Below are 17,312 nucleotides of genomic sequence, written 5' to 3'. Positions count from 1 at the left end.
TTACAACAAATTACAAGCAGATTTACGATAAATTACAACGATTTACAATAGTCAGCAGTGAAATTACAGCGATTTACAACTGTCTGCAATGAGGGGAAGATTTACATCAGTATAACAGAAATTGCAGGTTTGGTCGAACTAGATAAGGGAAGTAGAGAGTGTGGAAGGGAGGGTCTGGTGAAGGAGGAAGGGGGCAGGGGTTGGGTAAGTGTTATGTGGGGTGGCCGGAATATTAAGGGTTGTGTTTGCTGAATAGGTAAGTTTTTAGTAGTTTTCTGAATGATAGGTAAGTGGGGGCCTCGAGTATCATCTGGGCTAGCCATGGGTTCGACTTGGCTGCTTGGAAGGCGAAAGTTCTATCGAGGAATCTTTTGAGAGGACAGTGTTTTGGCGAAGGGAAGGTGAACAGTTGAATTCTGCGTGATGTCCTGTTATTGCAGTAAAGGTTAAAGTGGGTATTTATGTAACTTGGAGAAGAGCCGTTAATCGATTTGTAGCAGAAGCATGCGAATTTAAAAAGAACTCTAGATTCAAATGGTAGCCAGTGTAGTTGGTGATAGAAAGGGGTGACATGTTCCCATTTCTTTAGGCCAAAGATGAGGCGCACTGCGGTATTTTGGATTATTTTTAGTCTCCTGGTAGTTTTCTTTGTGGCGTTGAGGAAGATGATATTGCAGTAGTCGAGAATGCTGAGGATGGAGGATTGTACAAGTAGACGGAATGCAGTGTCATTGAAGTATTTTTTTATGGTGCGAAGTTTCCAAAGTACCGAGAAGCTTTTCCTAACGATGAGGTCAGTATGGTTATTTAGGGATAGGTTTTTGTCCAGCGTGACTCCCAGAATTTTTATGATCGGATCGAGGGGGAAGGTCACTCCTTTTAGTTGAATTGTGGTTTCCTTGATTTTATCTTTGGGGGAGGCTAGGAAAAATTTTGATTTGTCGGGGTTTAATTTCAGTCTGAATGATAGCATCCAGAGTTCTATCTGGTTGAGAATGTTTGTGATGTGGTCGAGTAGTTCTTGTGAGAAGTTGGTTAGTGGGATGGCTATTGTGATATCGTCTGCATAAATGAAGAATTTGAGATTTAGGTTGTGTAAGAGTTTACCTAGGGAGGCTAGGTATATGTTGAAGAGGATGGGGGATAAGGGGGAGCCCTGCGGGACCCCACAGGTGTTGTCCCAGCAGTAAGAGAAAGAGTTATTCTTGAGTACCTTGTATGATCTATTTTGTAGGAACCCCTGAAACCAATTGAGGACCTGGTCTGAGATGCCAATGTGAGCTAGGCATTCAAGGAGAATGGTGTGGTCGACCAGGTCAAAAGCACTGCTCAGGTCGAATTGTATGATCAGGGCACTTGAGCCCTGACTGAAGAGCATGTGGAGGTAGTCGAGAAGGGAGGCTATGATGGTTTCAGTGCTATGGTCCACGCGAAATCCTGATTGGTTGTCACATAGAATGTTGAATTTTTCAAGGTATGCAGAAAGTTCCGCCTTTACCAACCCTTCCGCTATTTTGGTAAATAGGGGGATGCTGGCGATCGGCCTATAATTAGATGGGGAGTTAGGTGGTTCTTTCTTGTTTTTTAAAATTGGGGTAATCATTATATGACCTTGCTCCGACGGGAAGTTTCCTTTGGATAATAGGTGATTAACCCATGTCAACATTTTTGCTTTAAAATGGGGGGGGGGGGCAGTTTTCATGATATTTGGTGGGCATGTGTCCAGATGGCAGTGGGAGTGAGTATACTTGTTGTAGTAAGTATTGAAGGTTTGCCAATCGGTTAATGCGAATTGTTTCCAACTAAGGTCGACTCTGGCTCCAGGATCTGGGTTTGATAGATTCATGTCTGTGAGGATGGGGAAGAGCTCGAGGGGGTTGATGCTGGGGGGTAGTGTTGTTCTTAATTTTTGGATCTTGGTATTGAAGAAGTCGGCAAGGGTGTTGGCGGTTAAGGTGGATTCTTCGTGTAGGTTTGTGCAGGTTTCTATGTTGTATAGATCGTTGACCAGTTTGAAGAGGTTACTGCTATTGGTTTTAGGATTACCGATTTTGTGGGAGTAGAAATTTTTTCTTTTTTCACTAGTGAGGGTTTTGTACTATTTTAACAAGGGATGGGTGTGTATTATTACTTTCCTGATGTGTGTCATTTGCTGCTGATAAAAGTACAGTGGATAATTCACTGCATGGAATTTAATGACTTTTGTGATATTAGAATAGGCTACGAGAGGAAAAGGAAGGAGGGAAGCAAAAGACCAGAAAGCAAAAGCTGATAGCAAGGAGAAGGAAGAAAAGATCAGGCAGCTAGGGGCAGCGGTGGGGGTAAGCTCCGCCCACCTCCACCGCATCAGCAGAGGCATCGTCCAAACTCCCCCTTAAAAGGGGAGGAGCCAATGGTGTGCGGCAAAGGTGAGCTGCAAAGGCGCTCGCCTTAGCGAGAGCGCCTTTGCGAAGGGCCGAGTCACTACACCTAAGGACACCAAGGTAAGGACACGGCAGGCACAGAAGAGAGCACATACACACAAGCAAAGGTAAGGCAAGGACAGCACACACAAGCAAGGGTAAGGCAAGTACAGCACACAAAAGCAAAAGACAGCAAAGAAAAGAAACACACATGCACAAGCAAGGGTAAGGCAAGGACAGCACACACGAGCAAAAGACAGCAAAGTAAGGATGAGGGAGGCACAGAAGAGAACACACACATACAAGGTACCAGTGCAATAAGAGAGTACTCCAATAAGGCAGACAGCAATAGAAGCAGAGGGAATCCAGAGATTGAGCTTCCCAGTGTACTGCACGGACTGCCATATGTACGATTACCTCCCCTCGGGGAGGCAGTCGTATGTATGTGGCCAGTGTCGGGAGCCGAAAAGCTTGAAGAAGGAGGGCAGTCGACTGAAGTACAGGATTTAGGAACTGAAGGGACTTTACATTGCAGAAGACCCGTTCATGACAGCTGAAGACCCTATGAGAGAGAGGCACATCGAAGAACAAGTCAAGGAGCTCGAGGAGTTCATCGAGGAGGCCTACAGGAGGGTGGAAGAACAAGAGCACAAACATTGTAGGAAGGACGACGATACTGACTACAAAGAAGAAGAAGTCCATAGAGGATTCCCGGAGGAAGGGGAGGCAAGGCGCCTGGAAGAGGAAGCAGTAAAGCACACTGAAGTCATAGACCTGCGACCAGAGCGAACACTGAAAAAGGGAAAGTCTGCAATCCTAGTGGGAGACTCAATCCTGAGGCAAGTAGATAGCCACATAGCAGGAGGGAAAGAGGATCGGCTAGTGACATGCCTCCCAGGAGCAAGAACAAAAAACATCGTCGACAAAATTGAAAAGATCCTAGAAGGAGCAGAGACGGAAGAGACTGCAGTGATGATCCACACTGGGACAAATGATGTCAGCAGGAGAGACTACAGCAGGAATGCACTGATCGAACAGTTCAAGATACTGGGGAGGAAGTTGAAGATGAGGACTCAGAAGATAGCGTTTTCAGAGATCCTACCAGTACCGAGGGCAGATGTAAAGAGGCAGATGGAACTACAATCAATAAATGCGTGGATGAGGAGATGGTGCGAGGAAGAGGGGTTCCACTTTGTGAGAAACTGGACAACGTTTTGGGGCAAGAACAAGCTCTTTAGGAGAGATGGACTACACCTGAGCACGGCGGGAACTAGACTTCTAGCAAACAACATCAGGAGAGGAATAGAGGAGGCTTTAAACTAAGAAGAAGGGGAAAGCCTACAGTCGACCAGGAGTCGATGATTCGGAAGAAGGTATCCTGAGAAGATACTGAGTGGAAAAAATGCTGGGAAGACACAACAGGCAAACAACAAGAGTTGGTGGAACAAGAGGATGATAAAAAAAAACATAGCGCAGGGGGAAGAAAAAATGGGCAAAAAACAAGAGTTGACAGGTCAAGAAGAGGATGATAGGAAGAACGTAGCACAGGAAAAGAAAATGAAGACAAGGAAATACCAGAACTTAAATTGCATGTATACTAATGCGAGGAGTCTAAGGAACAAAATGGGAGAATTAGAAGTCATGGCCAAAAAAGAGAACCTAGACATCATTGGGGTCTCTGAAACATGGTGGAATGAAGAAAACAATGGGACATAGTACTGCCGGGGTACAAGCTCTATTGCAAAGACAGGTCAGATCAGAAAGGAGGCGGAATAGCCCTATACATAAAGGATAACATACACTCGACCAGAGTGGACACAGCGATGACGACCGACAAATTGGAATCACTATGGGTTAAAATACCAGGAATAAATGGGCCAGAGATAAAGATGGGCCTGTACTATCGTTCACCTGGGCAAACCGAAGTAAACGATGAAGAAATGGAAGCCGAGATGAGGCGGGAATGCAAAAACTGTAACACCATTGTTATGGGAGACTTCAACTATCCTGGGATAGACTGGAGTCTTGTATACTCAAAATGTACTAGGGAAACCGGATTCCTGGAGACTATACAGGACTGCTTCATGGAGCAGCTTGTCAGAAAACCGACAAAGAGGGAATGCCACTCTGGACCTGATCCTCAATGGGCTAAGAGGACCTGCAAAAGAAGTGGAAGTAGTGGGACCGTTAGGAAACAGCGATCACAATATGATCCAGTTCAAAGTTGAAGTAGGAACATCGAAGGGGAAGAGAACAACAGCAACAACTTTCAACTTCAAGAAAGGCAACTACAAAGCGATGAGAAAAATGGTAAGAAAGAAACTTAGTAACAGATCAAAGAAATCGCAGACTGTGGAGCAAGCTTGGTCTTTATTCAAGGACACGGTAAACGAAGCGAAAAATCTGTATATCCCCAGATTTTAAAAAGGATGCAAAAAGAACCGAACAAAAGACCCGACGTGGATAACTAAAGAAGTGAAGAAAGCGATAGGAGATAAGAAAAAATCATTCCGGATGTGGAAAAAGGACAAAAATGGGGAGAACTGGAAAGAGCACAGGAAGCATCAAAAAGAATGTCACCGCTTGGTTAGAAGAGCAAAAAGAGAATACGAGGAGAGGCTAGCCAGGGAAGCACGAAATTTCAAACCGTTCTTCAGATATGTTAAAGGGAAGCATCCGGCAAGGGAAGAATTGGGACCACTGGATGAATGAGAAAGGAAGGGAGTGGTGAAGGAGGAAAAACAAGTGGCTTATAGACTAAACATGTTCTTTTCGTCAGTATTTACAAGAGAGGATACATCCAACGTGCCGGAACCTGAAAAGATCTTCAAAGGAGATCAAGCAGAAAAATTAACATCCATGGAGGCAAGCCTCGAAGATGTACTCAAGCAGATAGATAGATTAAAAACTGACAAATCTCTGGGCCCGGACAGAATCCACCCTAGGGTATTGAAAGAACTAAAAGAGGAAATAGTGGAATTACTACAGCAGATCTGTAACCAGTCCCTGAAAAAAAGGGGAGATCCAGGAATATTGGAAGAAAGCAAATGTTACGCCCATCTTTAAAAAAGGGTCGAGAGGTGACCCAGGGAACTACAGGCCGGTAAGTCTGACTTCGGTCCCAGGGAAGATGGTGGAAGCGCTGGTAAAAGACATCGATGAGCATCTAGAAAGGAATAAACTGATGAAAACAAGTCAACATGGCTTCTGCAAGAGAACATTGTGCCTAACGAACTTATTGCACTTCTTCGAAGGAATTAACAAATGGACAAAGGGGACCCCATAGACATCGTATACTTGGATTTCCAAAAGCCTTTAACAAGGTACCCCGTGAATGCCTACTACGGAAACTGAAGAACCATGGGGTGGAAGGAGACGTACATAGTTGGATTAAAAATTGGTTGGCGGATAGAAAGCAAAGGGTAGGAGTGAAGGGCCACTACTCGGACTGGAGGAGGGTCACGAGTGGTGTCCCGCAGGGGTCGGTACTCAGGCTGCTGCTGTTCAATGTATTTATAAATGATCTAGAAACAGGGACGAAGTGTGAAGTTATAAAATTTGCAGACGACACCAAACTATTTAGTGGAGTTAGGACTAAAGAGGACTTCGAAGATTTACAAAGGGACCTGAACAAACTAGGAGAGTGGGCAAATAAATGGCAGATGAAGTTTAATGTAGAGAAATGTAAAGTCTTGCATGTGGGAAAGAGAAAACTGATGCACAGCTATACGATGGGAGGGCTGGTAATGGGTGAAAGTAGCCTAGAGAAGGACTTAGGGGTACTGGTGGACAAAACAATGAAGCCATCGGCATAGTGCGCAGTGGCCTCTAAGAAGGCAAACAGAATGCTAGACATTATCAAGAAACGTATTACAATCAGAACGAAGGAAGTTATCCTGCCTTTGGTGCGCCCGCATCTTGAGTACTTCTTGCCGTACCTTAAGAAGGATATGGCGATACTCGAGAGGGTACAGAAAAGAGTGACGAGATTGATAAAAGGTATGGAAAACCTTCCATATGCTGAAAGATTGGAGAGATTGGTGCTCTTTTCCCTGGAGAAGTGGAGGCTTAGAGGGGACATGATAGAGAGTTACAAGATCATGAAGGGCATAGAAAATGTGGAGAAGGATAGATTCTTCATACTTTCGACAACTACAAGAACAAGAGGGCATTCGGTAAAATTAAGAGGGGCCAGATTCAGAACCAATGCTAGGAAGTTCTCCTTCACCCAAAGGGTGGTGGACACCTAGAATGCGCTTCCGGGTGTGATAGGTCAGAGTACGGTATTGGGGTTCAAGAAAGGTTTAGATGATTTCCTGAAGGAAAAGGGGATAGAGGGGTATAGATAGAGGATTACTATACAGGTCCTAGACCTGATGGGCTGCCGCGTGAGCGGACTGCTGGGCGTGATGGACCTCTGGTCTGACCCAGCAGAGGCATTGCTTATGTGCTTAATTACAGTGTAAAAATATTTAGTGTGATCAAGTTAGCCATGCTGTGCTTTTCAGTGTCATTCTAAGAAATATAAATAAAACCACTTAAATCTAGTCCTTTTACCTGTAATTGTGCTAATGTCATTTTCCTATGCAAAAGTGCAAGAAAGAAATGAATCTTTATAGAAGAAATATGTATGTTAATAGGCAATGTCTGTGTAGTGTGTACTAAGAATGTTTGAATGTTCTTTGAGGTAAAACTGCTTAAAGATGCGCTTGATGCATGGAAGAAAGAAGTAGAGAAGAAACCTCCTACCATGTCAACAGATGATGCTTATGAAGTTCTTAATCTTCCTAAAGGACAAGGACAGTAAGTGACCATAAGTATATAATTAAAGAAAAAGATACTTTCTGTTAAGAGCAGCATGAAGATATAAGATGATAGTTTGTTTTTACTTGAGCAACCATGTGATGAAAGGAGGGTAGTTAAAGGGAATCTAAGCACTTTTATTTAACTCCATAAATTTATAAAGGCTGTGTTCTAAGGCATTTTATTACAGTATTAAGTTAATATAATAACATAGTAAATGAAGGCAGAGAGAGACCACTTCCAGTCCTCCCTAAGATTGGATCCGAGGACTGCAATGGGTAGATTCAGTTAGTTGATTGGGGTTATTATTGGCCCCAAGGGAACTGAACATGAACATAAGAAGTTGCCTCCGCTGGGTCAGACCAGAGGTCCATCGCGCCCAGCAGTCCGCTCCTGCGGCGGCCCATCAGGTCCATAACCTGTATGGTGATCCTTGTCTAAATCCTTTAATCCCCCTTGTCCTTCTATCTATATCCTTTCATAACCTATCTCTACCTCTATCTATATCCCTCGATCCCCGTATCCTCCAGGAATTCATCCAATCCTTCTTTGAAACCCAGTAGTGTACTCTGTCCTATCACAACCTCCAGAAGTGCATTCCAGGTGTCCACCACCCTCTGAGTGAAAAATAATTTTCTAGCATTGGTTCTAAACCTGTCCCCTTTCAATTTCTCTGAGTGCCCCCTTGTTCTTGTGGTTCACAATAGGCTGAAGAATCTGTCCCTTTCTACCTTCTCTATGCCTTTCATGATCTTGAAAGTCTCTATCATGTCTCCTCTGAGTCTCCGCTTTTCCAGGGAGAAGAGCCCCATCCTTTCTAACCTGTCTGCTTATGAAAGGTTTTCCATACCTTTTATCATTTTCGTCGCTCTTCTCTGAACCCTCTCAAGTATTGCCATGTCCTTCTTGAGGTACGGTGACAAATATTGGACACAGTACTCCAGATGCGGACGCACCATCGTGCGATACAGCGGCATGACGACTTCCTTCATCCTTGTTGTAATACCCTTCTTAATACCCAACATTCGGTTTGTTTTCTTTGAGGCTGCTGCACATTGTGCTGTTGATTTCATTGTTGTATCCACCAGTACACCCAAGTCTTTTTCAAGGTTACTTTCTCCTAGCACTGATCCCCCCATTTTGTAGCTGAACATCGAGTTCTTTTTCCCTAAATGCATGATCTTGCATTTCTCTATATTGAACCCTGTGGCTTCGGGCTTGGTCAATGGATGCAGCATCGAAGGCTAATCTGACAAAATTTTCCTTTTGGGGGTCTTTTATGTTTGGCGAGGATTTGGACAAGTTGGTTCAGACCTTAGGAGGGGCCTTAGGCATCCGGGCCAATCAGAGCCTTAGGACCCTTCCCACTACATCTAGGGAGAGGCCTGAGGCTCTGATTGGCTCAAGTTGTTTAAGGGCCCTGCCATAGGAGGGACCTTAAACAACCTGGGCCAATCGGAGCCTCAGGCCCCTCCCTGGTGCATCCCAAGATGCATCAGGGAGGAGAAGGTGCATTTTAGATGATGCAGCAGCTGGGAGGAGGGGGGACGGCGGAGACGGGGGTCACTGGAAAGTGGGGTGCATGGGCATCTCACCCATTGCGGGAGAGGGGGGGGGTCATCAGGTTGCTGGGAGCATTTTAGGGCAGCAGGAGAGAGTGGACATCTCTTCTGCTGCAACCCCTGGTCGCAGCAGGGATTTTAGGGCAGCAAGAGAGTGTGGGCATCTCTCCCACTGTTGTGTTGGGGTTTTTTACAGTGTATTTTTCTGTGCATGTGCCCATCGCTATCACTAGCGATGGCACATGCAAATATTCGTTGCTGTCTGCCAATCTCATTTGCATTCACGATTTTTTGAGAATCTTGGTTTTTTAGATTTGCTATCAAAATGACTGCATTAGCAGACCGTTGCTTTTTAACCCAGGTTTTTGAGAATCCTGGCCTGAGTTATGGACTTCAAACTGAGACTCTGCCCTGAGAAACAAAATAAAGCTCAAGCATAGTTGTTAAGGTAGCAAATATTGACCTAGACTCCTTTCTTTTTCACATCAGCAAACTTATATAGTGTGCTGAAGAGTTTAGATGTGCAAAAAGTTGTATTTTCACCCCAACTCTAAAACAAAATCATAAGTGTACTTTTAACTAAAGTGTGTCATGCATGTGTACTTACACTCAACAAAAATGTGATGGCACTCAGTCTCACAAATCTGAAAACAGACAAGAAAAATAGACTGGTATATCAAATGTCTATGTCAGTAGAGCTCTCAGATACCTACACCGTCAAATCATATGCGATTATTCAGACGGCTCTTGTAGGTATAGATATCAATCATTGAGCTCTACTAATTTTAGTGTTACTAGAAAATGTGAAATTTTAATAAAGTGCTCTTATCATCAAAATTTTTAAATAAAGCACTTATCTTAAACTGTGACTCTTGTGTCATGCCAAATTCCGGCTGTTCCATGCCCAACGGGACCCGTTTCGCCAAGATAATGGCTTCTTCATGGGTCTAAGGCTTCTACAAACACAGAAAATTATAATTTAATTTTAATGTGCTCGCTTAAACATTTATAAAACATTTTTAAATGGGTTTACTCACTGTGCTGTTCCTAGAGCGTCTTTGAAAAAATGGCGTTAGCAAATGTGAGACGCCACGCATGCGCTTTAAAGATACTTCAGTTAGTTAACATCTGTGAATCTTAAAGAGATATGTACCAAAATGACACAATGATGTTGTAATTACATGAAAACTAAAAGAAAGAGCTCCAATCCATAAAAGAATCCATATCCATAAAAGAAATCCAATCCATAAAAGAAAAATCCAGCGGGACTCTTTCTGTAGTAGGTTTCTCTGTCTGTCTCCGCCGCGTGTATTAGGGATTACACGATCTATTGCAAAACATTTAAGCTCCCTAAAGCTGTGTTGTGACTGGTTGCAATGTTCTACAATGGGTGCTGTACTCCTCATACATTTGATGTTGGATTTGTGTTCAATGATTCTCGTCTTCAATGATCTGATGGATTTTCCAACATACCATTTTGTACAAGGACAAATAATAACATAGACTATATAGTCTGAGGCACAGGTGAGAAAATGATTTATAGAGTAAACTTTCCCATCTTTTGGACTGATAAATTCCTTCAGTTGAATCATATTTTCACAGACACTGCATTTACCACATTTATAAAATCCTTTTGGTAACAAATTTGCATCTCTCAAATTTACTTTTTGAAAATTCGCTGGTGAAAGTATTTCTCTTAGGTTTTTGTCTCGGGCAAAGGCAATGCGTAAGTCCATATTTTCAAAAGTAGAGTTGGTTTTCATGATTTTCCAGTTATTCTTAAGGATATTGGCAATACTATTACCATACACTGAGTATTTTAATACACAGGTCATTTTGTCTTCCTCCATGATTTGTTCGTCCCTTACTCGTTTGTTCAAAAGCCAGTCTCTTTGCTAATATTTTGCTCTTTTATATGCTTTTTTAAAGATGTTATTAGGATACCCTCGATGCTCTAATTTTTGCATTAATGTTTTTGATCGCTGGTTAAATCTTTTTGTAGAAGAGCAGTTTCGTTTTAAGCGTAAAAATTGTGAGAATGGCAAGTTCTTTTTCAAATTTATTGGATGACAACTATGGTAAGCCAAAAATGTGTTTCTGTCAGTTTCTTTTACAAAAACATCAAATTCAAAATGTCCATCTTTCTGGATAATCATCACATCTAGATAATTCAAACTTTGTGAAGAATATTGCATCGTGAAATGGATGTTAGAATCACAACTGTTCAACCAGGAAAGAAATAACAAAAGCTCTCTTTCATCACCTGTCCACAGCATCAAAACATCATCTATGTATCTAAACCAACTAAAAATTTTTGATGAAAAAGATGAATGGTCAATCCATGTTGTTTCAAAGTCTGCCATATAGAGAGGTTGGCCACAGACAGTGCAAAAATCGCACCCATAGCAACCCCCACTTTCTGTTTAAAGATTTCTTTATTGAACATGAAAAAATTCTCTTTCATCGCTATTCTTGATAAATGTAGGAGAAATTCTGAAGGAATCGTATGTGGACTAGTCCTCTTATCAAAAGTTTTCTTTATTACGTTCAGGGTGTCTTCCTGAGGTATCGATGTATATAGAGAGGTTATGTCGAAGGATACAATTATAAAAGAAAATAATTCTGAAGAAATCTCCTCTAACTTCGACATCAACGTACTCGCATCTTGAATGAAAGATTTAATTTTAGGAACTTCATCTTTCAAAAACATGTCTACAAATCTTGAAATGGGCTCTAACAGAGAACCCCGTGAGGACATTATTGGTCTCCCTGGTGGATTTATTAAATCTTTATGGATTTTTGGTAATACATAGAACACTGGTATTATAGGAAATCTTTTATTCAGGAATTTATGATCTTTTAAAGTAAGGAAACCTTGTTTTTTTGGTTTTTTTTTTGGTCCTATCGCATTGATCGGACCTCCAAAAATTGAAAATAATTGGTACATGGGCTTGACGTGCCACTCGAACCTTGTTTTAAACCTTCATCCGTGATCCTTGCTATCTGTTTTTGTAATTTTTTCGTTGGATCTAACGGAAGTTTCTCATAGACATCTTTGTTATTTAACTGTCTTAGGATCTCCGAGTGATATTTATCTTTATCTAAAAGTACAATAGCTCCTCCTTTGTCGGCTTTTTTTATTATGATCGTCTCGTTTTTACTCAAATTTTTGATCACTTCCCTTTCATTTTTATTCAAATTATTGTAATGATATTTTTTGTTTTCTCTCCAGGATTCAATGTCTTTAAGAACACACAATTTAAAGGCATTTACTATGGGATCTAAAGGGATAGGAGGAGACCAAACACTTTTTGGAGATACCACTGTTCGGTCTATGCTGCTAGGTTGATTTTCAAAATAAATTCTTAATTGTAGTTTCCTGATTAATTTCTCTAAATCCACATTAAATTGAAAAAAATCAAAATCAGTGGACGGGACAAAAGAAAACCCAAATGATAAAACTCTGGTTTCTTCAGTGCTGAGTGTATGTTTTGAAAGGTTAATCACCACTGGTTTCTCTGTGTTTGTGAGCGAGTAGTTGGCCTTTGACGTTGATTTCCTCTTCTGCCTCTCGATCTGCCTCTCCTCGAAGATTGGCCTCTCCGTAAAAAATGTTGCTGGCTGTCTCCATTGGTAGATGTTGAGATAGAAGAAACATCTGAACCTGTTGTGTCTGCTTGGATAGGGTTCTTATCATTAGAATTCATCCAAGGATATACTTTGTGGTTCAGATAATCATACTCATCCCTTTTGAATTTCCTTAATTTATTTTTCTTCAAGTTCTCTCTGGATTCCTCCATATTGTTGGACAATGTTTTAAATTTGTCAGTAAATTCTACTTCTGGCGTCTTAGATTTCAGATTGTTTAAGTCAGAGTCTAATTTAATCTTTTGTTGATTAATCACATTTTGGCTGTTTTCTATGATTAATAACATTAAATCTAATGCGCATTTATTGAGAATTTTATTCCACATCTCAAGAAATTGCATGTCATCTTTAAAAATTTGTGGGGCTTTTGCAATTCTCAAACCTCTAGGGATACGCTCTTTCTTGCAATATTCTATTAGCATATCACTATTCACTTCCATGCTCACTATGGATTTAAATGATTTATTTAAATCCGACCAAGCTGTTGAAAAAGTTTCTGTGGTCGAGGTCATATCAAATTGAGTGGTAGTCTCTAATAATTTAACTGCCCTACAGTGGCGTACCTAGGGGGGGGCGGGGGGGGCGGGCCGCCCCGGGTACCAGCCCTAAGGGGGTGTTCCCGGCCTTGCCGTTCAGTCCCCCGCCACCCCCGAAGGACCGCTCGCCCCCCTGGCCTCCCCGCACCACCTATGAACAGCCGCAGCAGGATCGCGAAGTCAGCGTCAGCATCCCTGCGCTGCTTCCTACGACGCGATCCCGCCCCTCCTCTGACGTCAGAGGAGGGGCGGGACCGTGGCGCAGGAAGCAGCAGGATCGCGACGTCAGCGATCCTTGCTGCTTCCTGCGCCACGGTCCCCGCCCCTCCTCTGACGTCAGAGGAGGGGCGGGATCGCGTCGTAGGAAGCAGCGCAGGGATGCTGACGCTGACTTCGCGATCCTGCTGCGGCTGTTCATAGGTGGTGCGGGGAGGCCAGGGGGGCGAGCGGTCCTTCGGGGGGGGCGGGGGACTGAACGGCAAGGCCGGGAACACCCCCTTAGGGCTGGTACCCGACGCTGACTTCGCGATCCTGCTGCGGCTGTTCATAGGTGGTGCGGGGAGGCCAGGGGGGCGAGCGGTCCTTCGGGGTGGGTCGGGGCATCAGGCCTTCAGGGTGGGGCGGGCGGGCAGGCAAGCAGGCTTTCAAGGGGGAGGGGGGTGACAGGCAGGCAGGCAGGCCTTCAAGGGGGGACAGGCCTTCGGGGGGGGGGGTGCAGACATTCAAGGGGTGCAGGCCTTCAAGGGGGGCAGGCAGGCCTTCAGGGGGGTGCAGACCTTCGGGGGGGGGGTGTAGGCCTTTGGGGGGGTGCAGACCTTCAAGGGGGTGCAGGCCTTCAAGGGGGGAAAGGCAGGCAGGCCTTCAAGGGGGGGACAGGCCTACAAGGGGGGGGACAGGCCTACAAGGGGGGGGGACAGGCCTACAAGGGGGGGTGCAGGCCTTCAAGGGGGGGTGCAGGCCTTCAAGGGGGGGTGCAGGCCTTCAAGGGGGGTGCAGGCCTTCAAGGGGGGAAAGGCAGGCAGGCCTTCAAGGGGGGGACAGGCCTACAAGGGGGGGGGACAGGCCTACAAGGGGGGGGGACAGGCCTTCAAGGGGGGGTGCAGGCCTTCAAGGGGGGTGCAGGCCTTCAAGGGGGGGAAAGGCAGGCAGGCAGGCCTTAAAGGGGGGACAGGCCTACAAGGGGGTGGGACAGGCCTTCAAGGGGGGGACAGGCCTTCGGGGGGGTGCAGACCTTCAAGGGAGTGCAGGCCTTCGGGGGGGGGGTGCAGTCCTTCAGGGGGGGGGTTTAGGCCTTCAGAGGGGGACAGACCTTCGGGTGGGAGGTAAAGTCCTTCGGGGGGTGCAGGTCTTCAGGGGGGGGGTGTAGCCCTTCGGAGGGGGGACAGACCTTCGGGGGAGGGGGGTCCTGGTGTAAAAGTACACAGAGGGAGAGAGGGAAGGGGGGGGTTCAAAGATACATGCATATGCCAGACTTTGGGGGTTAGAAATAATGGGTCTAAAAACAGAGGAGTGGGAGAGAGATGGTGCATAATGGGATTTAGGGAGGGAAGGAACAGAAAGGGAGAGAACTTGGAAACAGGGGATGGTGTGGAGGGGGGATAGAGATACTGGATAGGAGGATAGTTGGGAACAGAAAGGGAGAGATGGTGGATCCTGGGGTGGTGGGGAGTTGAGAAAAGGTGAATCTGTGGATGGAGACAAAAAAAAGGAAAGATGCCAGATCTCCGGGAGAGGGAAGGGAAACGGAAGGGGAGAACAGAGATGGCAGACGGATGGTTAGCACGGAGAAAGGAGACCCTGGCAAGCAAGACAACAAGAGCCTGGGACCAACAAGATTTGAATATTGATCAGAGAACAAAAGGTAGAAAAAATAATTTTATTTTCTGTTTTGTGATTACAATATGTTAGATTTGAAAAGTGTACATGAGACAGCTTGAAATGGGAACTTTTCTATTTTTGTGAATGGCAAGGCTGAGTTCAGTTAAAATATATGCTTTATAAGAAAATATAATAATGTGTTTTATAAAGTTTATAAGCATTGCTGGCATACTCGGTGAGGTGTTCCTAGTGTTGGTGGTGGTGGTAGCATGTCAGTGTGTTGAGAGGAAGAGGTAGTCTGGGAAATTCTGCTGAGCAAACTCTGGGCCCATTTCCACCCCCAGTTAGTCCACTCCACTCAACTGGTTCACACACTGAGTGGGTCTTTGGGTGTTATTTCTGGGTAGTTGTTTTAGAATCTCTTCCAGTGGTTTGTCAGTATCTCCTTCTGGTCCAAGGAAGGAAACTTTGTCAACCTTAGCATTGACCTTCAGAATATGTTTGTAACAGCGCTGCTTGTGTGGCATTAGGCTATGTAGTGATCGAAAGAAAAAAACAGACCTTTGCACATTTTTGCACTATATGGTGGGTGTATGAGGAGATTCATTTCCTGCACAGTTAAGTCCATTTTTTCTACTGAATAATAGTATAGGTACAATGAAAGTAAATAGCAAAAATGTTTGAGTAGATAATTAAGGAAATCTTTTTCATATTGCTTGCTTATGGACTGGGAAAAAAGACTGTTCAAGCAAATGTCTCCAGAACTGCTTTAATGGAAAAATGTGATTTTTTTTTTTTTTTAAGTACTTTGTGAAATTTATTGTTGTTGTGAAATTTATTGTTATACTTTGTTTAAACTTAAAAAGCGGTGTCATTAACAGTGAATCTAATCGAAAAATCGATTCAACAGGGTGAATCGGATCGAATGAAATATTTTTCTCTGAATCGGGCAGCACTATTGGCTACCATGAGAATGGGCTACTGGGCATGATGGACCATTGGTGTGACCCAGTTAGGCTATTCTTATGTTATGTTCTCATCTGTAGGGGCCTTTGTTTTCACTTCTTATTTTAATGTATTTTTTTCCTGGGAACTTATCAGTGTTTTTTTATAATGGGAACAAAAATGGAAGAGAATTAATGTGTGTGGAATGGGGGGGGGTAACTAATTTCTTCAGCTAAATAATTCAATCCACTTCAAACAGACATAGGAGAACTCACGCACCATTCACACACCCTCCAACCAAAAACGTCAAAAGAAAAAAACTGTTCGACAACCTCCTAGCCATTCGAGCTGCAACACTTGACCCCCAACTCTACAACCTATTGACCTCGACCACAAACTACAAAACCTTAAAAAAAGAAATAAAAACCCTTCTATTAAAAAAACACATAAAACCAAACTAACATAATCAGAACTGTCCCAAGCATCACCTGCAACTACTCCATATGTACTTCTGATGTCATGACAATTCAGACATAATTTATGTTATGTTATGTTTGGAATAATGGTTACATAAATGAGGTTCAATAAAAGAAAATTTTCTGTGGGAGCATTTGTTGGAACTTCTGTTATCCTGATTTCTTCTATCTGTGGGCTTTCTTTAGCTAACCTACTTATCTGGGGCTTTCCACTTCTGCAGCTGCCCTTTTCACGGTCCACTTTGCGCTTGCACTCTCTGGGGAGGGGGGGTTGGGTCTGGGCTTGGTGGGGTAGGTGTGTCTGGTAGTTTTGTCTGGGTGGTGGCTGGGTGTTTCTTGGGTGCTTGTTGTGCGGATTGGTGTGTCTGGTGAGCGGTCTGGGTGTTGTTGCTTGTGGGGGTTTTTTTCATTATAAAATATGGCTGAGGGTCTAGTCCGGCTTATTATTCTTGTGGGTTCTGGGGTGGGATTTGTTTGCTTGCCCCAAGTTTTGGCCTTTTGTTGTGTATTGCTATGCCTCTCATTGGCAATTTTCTCTTGGGAGAGGCTTGTTCATGCTTGTTGTTGCTGTTACTCTCATTCTGTGTTCTTTTTGATAATGTATAAGTTTCTGTACAGACCATGGTTGCTTGTCTGGACCTTTTGCCATTCTCAATAAAAATACTTTGGAAAAAAAAAAAATAAAAAAAAGAAAATTTTCACTGCCTGTTTCTATTCTGACCATTTATTCCATTTCATGGTTATTGCAAAAAAAAAAAAAAAAAAATTTTACATGAGGGGGGGGGGGGGTGTCAAAAAATGATGGGCCCCGGGTGCCACATACCCTAGGTACGCCACTGCTGCCCTATCTTGAGGGAAGCTAAAAACAGTTTTCCACCCTTCCATTGCCATATCAGAACAATAGTGAAAACACTCAACAAAAATGTGATGGCACTCAGTCTCACAAATCTGAAAACAGACAAGAAAAATAGACTGGTATATCAAATGTCTATGTCAGTAGAGCTCTCAGATACCTACACCGTCAAATCATATGCTGTCTGCCAATCTCATTTGCATTCACGATTTTTTGAGAATCTTGGTTTTTTAGATTTGCTATCAAAATGACTGCATTAGCAGACCGTT

At 43.6% G+C, this 17,312-nt stretch overlaps 1 protein-coding gene across 1 annotated transcript in view; it reads left to right on the top strand.

Annotated features, from left to right (window-relative positions):
- Positions 1 to 17,312, top strand: part of DNAJC13 (DnaJ heat shock protein family (Hsp40) member C13) — a 495,155-nt gene that overhangs the window by 289,860 nt on the left and 187,983 nt on the right. The window contains 1 exon segment of the mRNA XM_033929988.1: positions 7,090 to 7,205. Within this exon segment, the coding sequence (XP_033785879.1) occupies positions 7,090 to 7,205 (116 nt within the window).

The sequence above is a fragment of the Geotrypetes seraphini genome, chromosome 2, assembly GCF_902459505.1.
Source record: "Geotrypetes seraphini chromosome 2, aGeoSer1.1, whole genome shotgun sequence".
Lineage (NCBI taxonomy): Eukaryota > Metazoa > Chordata > Amphibia > Gymnophiona > Dermophiidae > Geotrypetes > Geotrypetes seraphini.
This window is presented reverse-complemented; position numbering and strand designations above follow the sequence as displayed.